Source organism: Pempheris klunzingeri, chromosome 6 (assembly GCF_042242105.1).
Source record: "Pempheris klunzingeri isolate RE-2024b chromosome 6, fPemKlu1.hap1, whole genome shotgun sequence".
Lineage (NCBI taxonomy): Eukaryota > Metazoa > Chordata > Actinopteri > Acropomatiformes > Pempheridae > Pempheris > Pempheris klunzingeri.
The window spans coordinates 14,596,830-14,607,203 of record NC_092017.1 but is presented as its reverse complement, the minus strand read 5'-3'; the positions used below and the strand labels follow the sequence as shown (position 1 = coordinate 14,607,203).

Below are 10,374 nucleotides of genomic sequence, written 5' to 3'. Positions count from 1 at the left end.
TACACCATGGAGCCATACAGAGATTATCTGCCCATACAGTTATAGATATCTGTGTACTGTTTAGCGGCATGTGGATGAGCAAAACGTGTTATTTTATTACAGACAGGAAGACTATGTAGTCGGTAATTATTTTATTATTTTCTATGTGAATACAATTGGCTCGATTTGACATCTTGCTTTTTCAAATGTGATTATGCTGTCTGAATAAACCCTTTTCTCTTTATCGCTCTCAAATGAATAACCTTTTTCACAGCAGGCATTTTGGCTTGTCGAAGCAGGCAGGTGGAACTAATAGCATTAACGTTGCTCCATTCGAGAAATGATTGCAATGCAGTGCAGCCATTAACGTTATTAGTCACAGCTGTGTTTGATAAGTCAAAATGTTTGCTGTGGAAAAGGTCTATTCAGACTCAGTGGGGCCCATCTGCCAGTTTGGGAGACACTGCTGTATATTATTAGCAAGTAAAATATTTACTGTAACTGTATGTAGCGATGGAAGATGTACTCAGACCTTGTACTAAAATAAATGTGGTAATACCACAGGGTAGAAATACTAGTAATATAAGTAAAACTCCATCCACTCTCCATCCATTGTCTGTGCTGCTTATGCTTAAGGGGCTGGAGCCTGGCATTGGGCGAGAGGAGGGGTACAGCCAGTCAATCACAGGCCGATAGAGACAGACAACCACTGACACTCACACCTACAGGCAAATTAGAGTCACCAATTAACCATATCTGCATGTCTTTGGACTGTGGGAGGAACCCAGAGTGCCTTGAAAAAAACCCATGCAAGCTTGTGGAGAACATGCAAATGCCTTCTTGCTGTGAGGAAACAGAGTTAACCATGGCACCACCGTGCTGCCCCAAGTAAAAGTCCTGCATTCAAATTTTTACTCGTAAAGCTACAGAAGTAATGGGATCAAAATACGCTGTAAGTGTTAAAAGATAAAGTACTCATCATGCAGAATAGCACATTTCAGAATAATTTACAATATGTTATTGAATTGTAATCATCGATGCATTATGTGTTCATCACCTTAATGCTGAAGCTGGTAAAGGTGGAGCTCATTTCAATTACTAGTTTTGTAATTATTTGTTGATTTATGTTTTGTGTTATAATTCTGAATCTGCAAAGTCACTAGTAACTAAAGCCATCAGATAAACGCCTTGAAGTAAAAAGTGTAATATTTCCCTTTACTTAAGACCAGTGTTTAAGTAAATGTACTCTATTAATCAAATAGCTTAGATTAAAATGCATGAAAAAATGGCCAATGTAAGAGTTAAGTGTTTTACAACAACAGAAAACTAATTGATACTAATTGTACGTTTGTGAGTCCAGTTGTTTCAGGCCAAAGTCAGAATCTGATGACTATAAAATTATCTCCTCTGTGTGAGTGCTCAGAAAGAATGAAAACAAAAACAAAACAGATTCAGAGGACCACTTTATTCAGTTGTATTTACAAGGCAGAGCCGATCATTTCAATTTAAAGAACCATGAATGATCGATCGTGTTTAAATCTGAGCAAACATTTTAAAGCAGGCAAATCATTTGTAGTCATATAAATATTGTGCTTTTATAGTCAAAATGAACATTTTGATTTTTGGAAAGGTCATATCAGCCAATTCTTGTGCAACCCCTGGCTTATGATATTGGGTGTGATTTGATTGTAAACCTACAAACTATAATAACTAAACATCAAAAGGCTACACGTTACATTCCTTCACATTTTCTGGATTTCTTTTAATCATTTGGTTCAAAAATAGGCACTCTGTACAGCCAATAAACCTCAAACGCTGGAGCCTTCCCAAAGAATGACTGCAGAGTTGCAGTAACTAAGTCGGGATTGTTTCATCAAGGATGATAAATATTTGATGGAACTTCTCAGGTTTGGTTTATTGGTGCGAAAACAGCCTAACAGGACTGAAAAGAACTGAAAATTTGAACTTTTTCTGTAACAGTCAAAAGAATAAGAAGAAAACTTGACTTAAGATGGCACTTGAGAAACAAACATTCCTATTTTTCGTACCAAAAAAGCATGTCCATGCCTTAATAACAGCTACACAATATCATCTACCAAAATAAAATACATGTCAGGAGGACACATCTCCTCCTAAACATGAAAATCACAAACTATGCTGCAACCATTCAAAGGTTATGTGACAACCAAATCCAATAGTGCAAAACAAGGCAGGCAGGAAACGCAGTTATGCAGTTCTTTACAAAAATAAAAACTCTTGGAGCTCTGCCCTCTTGCTACAATAACAGATGGAAGACATGAGAGAAAAACAAAAGTAAGTCCAGAAAATGAACAGTCCATAAAGGATTGGGATGTTTGAGAAACGTTACGATCAGAGAAAACCACAACATCACTCTGCTAACACGAAAAAACATTTGAAATCCTAAACTACACATGTGAAACTAAATCTCCACTTAAGGTCCATAAAATGTATAATTCTGAAATAAGAACAAAGTGTCTTCCTTTCAGAGGCGCTTTATACTTAATCAAGTCAGTGGTCAGAACATGTTTTTGTAATCGGAGCTGGTAATTAACGTTCCCATGTGAAACTCGTCTCTAAGAACGATAGTGATGCACAATTTATCAAATTAATATTTAAATATGATATGTACAATGCTTGTTTATTTTGTCTTGATTATTGCCGCTTTGATATAGATTTTTTACAAATTGACTGCAGATGTTTTTATATGGTTGTTATCATATTTGTTTTATAAATGACATTAAGTTTGTAGTTTACATTTGTTTAATGTTGTATGAAATCTGATTAAGTGGCCATTACCACGTTACACAAAATAAACAAGCGGTGCAACATGTATCCGATTCTTGTAGGTTTTCTCACATGGGTTTTCCAAGCCACATAATTGATCATGTTCCTGCATTTTCTACACAAGACGACTGAGGCACATCATATCACATGTATGTACAGATGTTAGTACATTTGGACATTTTCAGAATGTCAGTACAGCAAAAGAGAGAGCTTGAAAAGGCCTTATAATACAGCAGTTATGAGGCAAAAGAATAAAGATGAAGGCATCTGATGGGTGTTGGGAAACCATTGTTATCTACATCTAACACACATTATCTTCACACGAGCCAGCATGAATATAGATGTGTGTGACCAGTTTGGTCTGGTGGTCACACACTGACCCAAACTGCAAAAATGCTACATCAGTAATGTTGCTATTAGACATCTCTGGTCTCGCCAAGTGTTAACTCTTTCATTACATATGTACACATGACTGTTGTCAGGCAAAAACCCTACTGTATATCTTCAATTGTCCGAAAAAAATACCCAGAATTTTGAATGCAAAACCCGGCTTTTTTCTCACTTAAGTTTTATAGTATAGTATAGTATAATATAATATTAGCAAAAAGTAGAATTGTAAAATGTAATCCTTCAAATGGAGTTGCAGCATGAGTGATCACAATTTGAGTTTCACCATTGCTTCACCAAATATTGCTGTTCTTAATTTTGTGTTTCAGGATAAGGTTTCTGTCGACGGCCTGACCCTCCACAGCGTCACAATGATGGAATAGTACAGTATGAGCTATACAACAAGTGCGACCACACAGCAGGTTAATGAATCAGTGAATCCAGCAACAGTTTCTATTGTGAAATGCTTCTTGTAACAGCAGCGACTTCCTTCGTACATTTTCAAATTGCAGAGAGAGGAAAAAGGGGTTCTGGACAGAAGGAAAATGAGACGCAGCTTTCAACACCTGGATCAGAAAAGAACGACACAAATCGTCAGCTGGATATTGATCTATCTATCTACATCTGTATGTACAGTCTATGGTCACATACTGCATAAAGAAAAGGAAGCGTTTGTGGATGAAGGTAGCATAACAGGACCATAAAAATATTTCACAACTTTGGTTGAAAATGTAGCTTTGGAAAATTAGCTGCAGAGATGAAGATACTATTCTCTGAAAAAATATGTCTTTCCTTGGTTTTCGGCCTTCGTTTTGGTCTAGGTTACAGTACATTGGCATTTTACATCAGCTTCTGTAAGGATCTGATCCCCCTCAAGGACATGCACTGTGTGCTAAGATAACTTTTTTACAATTGTAAATTACAGTTACAAGAAACCTTGTTTTGTTGCTATAGTTAGTAGAATGGACAGGGCCTTGTGTAATCAGGCAAGAGGAGCACTGAAAAGAGGAACAGGGCGACAGAGAGAAGCTACTCTGAAAAGCTGAAAGTCCACTTAACAAGCAAGCAGCAGGATAAAGGTCTGAAGACAATACAAACCACAAACAGATGTTCCCCCTGACAGTGGAGGACTATCATCCATATGAATGTAAATTTGAATGCAAATACAAGTCTAAAAAGACCACAGTTAAACCGTCTATATGCACCAACACACCCTGCAGACATAACAACAAATAGTTCATGCTGTCTGCTCCTCTTCCCAACAACAGACTGACATGAGGATTTACTTATTTAGCTTTCATTGTTGCACAGATATTTATTAATAAGATCCCCCCCACCTTTGGCCCTGCAGGCCCATTAACTCTGCTAAAATCTGTTTGAGCATTTCTATGTAGACGTCTGTTTGAAGATATTATACAATAAGCCACATTGCTGTTCAGACAAGAAGTACAACAGTGTTTATATTACCCTCACCTGCAAGAGCTCTGTCCTTCTCATAACCCCTGGTCTACAATCATTGACTTCGGCCTGAAAACGAGGGGAAAAAAATCACTTTGAAAAAGTTGGAAGGACCACAATGTACCAAAAACTGAACTATTTAAATGTCCGATGTGAAACTATGACAAGTTTTATAATACAGGGTGGACCGGTACCTCTCAGACTTTTTAATTGGCTCCTGTGGGACTGACTGCTGCTGCTGCTGCTGCTGCTGCTCCATCCTACACACACACACACACACACACACACACACACAGAGTTATTGTTGGCATTTGGGTTGATGCCCATTTGTTGGAGAATGTGAAGGCAGTCTACGATAGCCAGTTAACTTAAGTGCTTAGATAGATAGATAGATAGATAGATAGATAGATAGATAGATAGATAGATAGATAGATAGATAGATAGATGGATAGATTATTTGTCATGACAGAAATGAATGACAACTGTATTTTACCTTTCTCTCCGTGCCTTAATCCTCTCCTCGTCAAATCTGAAAATGAATACAAGTATTAATCTCTTTTTACATTTACTCAAACACACTAGATGCCACATTAGTCTTGTTCTCCGTCAGGTTTATGTGAATAATTGTTTTAAAAGAGGACATCAGGAGTCAAGTGCTGTCTGCAGGTTCGTGTCACTGCTTCAGCTAATTGTCTCCATCCAGTGGTCAGAGATACTTACTGCACCACACACTCAGGAACGTGGACGTGCTCCATGGGGACAATCTCTGCCAGTTCATCCAGGCTGTGGACATACTGGATCTTGTTCATGAACTTCACACTGCAGAGGACCACAGGACAGCAACAACAACAAGAGTACAGCCCCAGTTACAGCCGATGCCTCACTGATGCTTCATCAGTGCTTCGTTCTGTTGGTTGGCGTGTATTACCTGATGAAAGGCCTGGATATAGCCAGGACCGTGCGTATGAACCAGGTGGGATGAGCGATGACCAGGTTCTTCAGGTTCTTCCTCAATCTGTCATCACAAAACAAACAACAAGTCCATGCAGCCACACAGCAAAGCAGTCAGTATGTTGGAACACTTGAATTTTGAATTGAAACTTGAATTTCCTCTTTTCTCACCTTCTGTCGATCATTTGGTAACACTTCTTGAGCCAGCTGATCCCAGGCATCTTACTCCGAGGAGTGGCTCCATTCATGTAGATGATCAGATAATCTTCAGCCACAAGCATCTCCAGACTGCTCACCACATACCTGCATGACAGGGCACAGCGTTAGGGACAGATTATGAGACAACAGGGCCAACAACACATTTAAAAAACATGGTTAAGTCAAGCATACTTTTGAATGAGCCCTGTGACTTTCCTACTATAACAGTTACGTCTGACTTAGGGGCCTGGTATTCAGTAATCCATCTCTGTATAGCATCAAAGCCTGTACTTTAAAACTAAAAGTCAGCCTTGGCGGACTCACAGGAAGAGGTTTTCCATGATGTAGTGGTAGTCTGGACAGCTGCTGTCGGGCAGGTAACAGGCAGAGAAAACAATGATGGCATTGAGGCCCTCGCCATAATAACCTGATGGGAGAGAGTTCCAATTAATCCTAAATAATACTTCAATAGTTCTTCTACATGAATGATTAAGTGCTTGTCTTTATAGTAGTGTGTCGGTTGAAGGTTGAATATTTTAGTCTGTTCCCTGCAAATGTTGTGTGTCACTGTAAACCACCTTCCAAAGCCTTTCATGATTTAGACTGATTTCCGTCTGTTTACTGACCTCCGTGTGTGATGACCCGCAGGTATGGTCGGATGACCTGCATGTCAATGCGATGCTCCTGTTCTCCAATGATCACCGTCCTCCAGAGGCGTCCGTTGTTGGCGTTCCCCTCCTCACCTGCCTCTCCTGAGCCGTCACTAGGACCTGCTTTGGCTGAGGCCACCGGTGTGTCATCTGGACAGATGCAGAGCCAGAATTTGTTCTTAATTCTGCACTGAAACATGTTCATGCTCCACCAAGGACTAAGACATATTATCTGAGTGTAAGATCCTTTTAAGTGAGCTTTAGGTTGAACAATTGAATTAGGATTACTTTTATTCTCTACAGTTGGTTTTTGTCCCACTGTCTAAGGATTAAGATTAACATTAGTTCAGGATTAGGACTCCAGAAATGTTGAATTGGGCTTAGTTTGAAGGTAGCATTACTTCACTTAAGGGTACACTTGTGAAGACAGTTTGAGGATTGCAAAGTGGATATTGGCTGTGTGATGGGTTGACATGAAAATATGATTTTAAAAAATAACTAAAAACATTTAGATTACAACCGTTAAATCAAGCAAATAAAAGTAAACTTAAATCAAATAGAATGAAACACCATCAATAAAACAATAGTAAAATAGATAAAAATAAAACTTAGGGGTATTTTTAGAAGTGATTATAAATACTGAAATTGAAGTTGAAGCTTAGATTCAGATTAAAATGAACATATAATCTTAAAACTAGTGTTGAAAGCAGAAGGTCAGTGTTATGGCTTAATATTGGGATGATGAAAAAAGGTTGAAACAGCAGTCTTGTGTGTGCATGTTTAACCCCTTACCTTCCCACTCCAGCTCGTTGCCATTGGTGATGAACTCCAGCGAGTCCGTCTCATCAGGCGTGTCGATGTCGTCAACGTTGATGTCCAGGTCGTCCGGTGTATCCAGGAAGTCATCTGACAGCAAAGATCCCTCACTTTGGTCCAGAGAAAGGCTCATCTCCGGGGCGACCAACGTACGGCGTTTACGGTGGGATGAGGACACACCGCCGCCTCCTCCAGGTGGGCTCACATTCAGGGAGTTGGGGGGCGCTACAGTGAGACCAGCAGAGGAGAGGCAGATCAGGGACAGTATGGTCCTCCCATTACTGACCCAACAATGACCCTCCACCACCCAGTGGTACTTACAGGCTCTGTCATCTGTGAGACCACAAGAGGGGTCCATGTCTCCGTACTCAGGTAGTGGTCTGAAGGGAAAGATACAAGGGTAAGCAATCAGTGTGCAAAAACTGTGCATGCTGAATATAATATTTAATATAAAACCAGTCGTATAAAGTCATATAAAGACTGCCGAGGATCAGAGGAATAACCTTGACTCTGTCTGATCTGTGCTCTCTAACATGCACCAGTCTGTTGCCTCACAATAAAAGCTAACGCTGTGATCAGGATGGTGTTCAATGGACCGGTGAAGGCGTGGGTGTTGTCACTGATCTGGCTAAGCACTAAAAAGGGGAACAAGCAGAAGAGGATAGAGATGGTAATTAATGTCTCTCTGGGGGGAGATGAAGATTACAGTTCTGCCAGGCAGGGCGTGTGGGGAGGAAAAAAGGGGAGGAATAAGTGTGTCAGATAGCTCTCTTTCCCTTTTACGCTCCATGTTCTCTACTGATGACGACCTGCTCAGAGGGAGGAGAAGACAGGAGGTTAAAGTTTTGCTCTGCATGTGTGTGTGTGTGTGTGTATTTGTGTGGCATGTGGTCGTTGTTGGTTTATTTGAGAATGAATAAAACTATCAGCACATTATTAGTGATGTGTTTACGCGAGCATGCGTGTGTGTTTTAGTTGCAAACCAGCAACAACGCAAAGTGCAACAAAGGGAAACAGGTTTGTGCAACGCAGTGGTTAAAAAGCAGAGAGATGCAGAGAGCTACGGTGCAGTGTTGCTCAGCAGAGAGGGTCTTAGCTGCAGTCTTGTGAGAGCCAACTGCTTCATCCTCCCATCTAGAGCAGGCCAGTGTGTGGCAGTGTGTGCTCCTCCAGAGCCAACAATACTGGCTTTAGCCCAGAGGAACAGCCTATATTCCCTTGGGACCCCTGCAGTGATTATTAGTCCGATGCTTCCTTTGTCAGAAATGAAGCCTTTTCTCTCATAGAACAGATTTGTGGATTTATTTCGTCTCTTAACAAAAAGCAACATAATCTCTTTTGTCCCCGTTGATGGCTGCATTGTCCTTCAGCTACAAACATCAATATCAGGACGAATCGGTGATGCTTACCTTCTGGAAATGGCACAGGGCTGCTTTTGTCAGAGCCGATTCAAGTGAGCGTTTCAACCTCACACACCTTTATATTTGGTCTGCTCACTCATTCCCTGTTTTCTCAGCTGGTGACAGACAGTCTACAGCACAGCATCTCTCAGAGGCCACGTCAATAATCCATTTTGCTGCTGACTATCCCTCCGTCTCTGTCTGTTTCTTTAACCCAAACCTGCCACCATTTTCCGGATTGTGATGCTGTGTTGTTGATCTGCGACTGCTATTGCGTCACATGACGTAGCCTGAGACCAGAGCTGCACCTGCTCCCTGGCTTCTTGCCTCCCAGTCTGATGGGGGAGGAGGGAAGAGGGAAGAGAGAGGAGGAGGAGGAGGAGGAGGAGGGAGCCCAGCGCTGACTATCATCACACTTCTTCTTCCTGCTCTTTTTCTGCCTGTCAAGCTCTGCACCCCAACCTCTGAACATAAAATTCCCACACTTTCTAAATCCGTCTGCTTCATCTTTATGGCGCATCAAGAATAACTTTCTCCTTCATTTATCTTTCTCTATTTCTTCTCCCTCTGAAGCAAATCATCTATCATCTGTCTCATCTCAAGGACTCTTACTGTGAACGTGAAGTTAAATGTGCTCAAACCATGCTCTACAAATCATTCCACATCAACACAAGAATGATTAAAACCTTCAATTACAAAAGAGCATTAATACTCCACTGATGCTTAGAAAGTAGAACAGAATCAAAAAAATCAAAAAAGTTTTTATAAAATATTACAAAAACACAGAATAAGATAAATAGCTTCAGACTCAACTGTACTGGAAGTAGAAGAAGAAACCATGTGATAATTACGTGCACAGTTAATGAGCTATTTATCCATAAAGTAAAAAGTGCTGCATATTCATCAACACACACAAACACAAGAGTATGCTGCATAGCTATAAGCACAAATGCTAAATGGCAGGTTTTTTCTGCTCATTGCTCTCATAGCTATCAGCATTAACCAGCTGGCTGTACTTGACATCAATAGGACAGTTTAATAGTTGATGACCAGTGTGAAGTAAAAGGAATTCACCTGGGGAAGTCTTCATCCTGCCACTCGTCTTTCACTTCCATGTTCTCCATTCGTAGAGTTGCCTCTGTGGTGCCCATCCCCCAGAGAGGAGAGCAGGGGCCTGGAGGTGTGAAGAAAAGCGTTTATCAGTACAACACCATTTACAGTAACTGAGGAAAAGAAGGAGTGCACTAACTACACGGTCAGCTGCACGGCAAGAGCACGTGTTGGATGACAAAAGGGAAAGTCAGCATTGCAGGGGGATTATATCCAAATCATTTTTGATCACAAATTGGGGGCTGTGACCACTGTTGATCACATGGTTTTGATCCCCCTGCCCAGAGGAGCGCACGTGAGAGGCATGTGACTGACTCGGACTGGGCCCATTGTCAAAGTCAAATATCACACACAAATTTCTTCCTGGGTGGAATTTAAGGGGCCAATGAGGAGGACGACACGTAGACCTAATCCTCCCTCGCCGCTCCTTAATCCTGCCACGCTGATGTGACTGATCTCTACTCACACCGAAACTTCACGTCACTAATGGTATTAATAAAAACCTCACTTTGGATCTAATATTCATTCATTCATGCTCGATAGATTGAGGAGAATTCACACACTGAAGAATAAAGTGGTTGACTGATAGGATGCACTCCACTCCTCTAAAGTACAGGATT

At 40.8% G+C, this 10,374-nt stretch overlaps 1 protein-coding gene across 1 annotated transcript; it reads right to left on the bottom strand.

Annotated features, from left to right (window-relative positions):
• Nucleotides 1–3,549: 3,549 nt before the first annotated feature.
• On the bottom strand, nt 3,550–9,795 carry atcaya (ATCAY kinesin light chain interacting caytaxin a). The gene is made up of 12 exons (XM_070832019.1): nt 9,719–9,795; nt 7,566–7,624; nt 7,221–7,469; nt 6,405–6,578; nt 6,103–6,205; nt 5,752–5,883; nt 5,558–5,644; nt 5,350–5,448; nt 5,123–5,158; nt 4,824–4,889; nt 4,645–4,698; nt 3,550–3,737 (listed from the first exon to the last, which is right to left on the bottom strand). The coding sequence occupies exons 1-11, from the start codon at nt 9,793–9,795 to the stop codon at nt 4,665–4,667; spliced, it is 1,116 nt and encodes a 371-aa protein (XP_070688120.1). The 3' UTR covers nt 3,550–3,737; nt 4,645–4,664.
• Between the last annotated feature and the right edge of the window lie 579 nt (nt 9,796–10,374).

Bases quoted from the DNA above. Each gene is read 5' to 3' on its own strand.
- atcaya (XM_070832019.1), bottom strand. From the start codon at position 9,795: ATGGGCACCACAGAGGCAACTCTACGAATGGAGAACATGGAAGTGAAA. The intron at 5,449-5,557 runs GTAATACACGCC...GGTCCTCTGCAG, and splicing joins ATATCCAGGCCTTTCATCAG to TGTGAAGTTCATGAACAAGA. The intron at 4,699-4,823 runs GTACCGGTCCAC...CCTCGTTTTCAG, and splicing joins CCAATTAAAAAGTCTGAGAG to GCCGAAGTCAATGATTGTAG.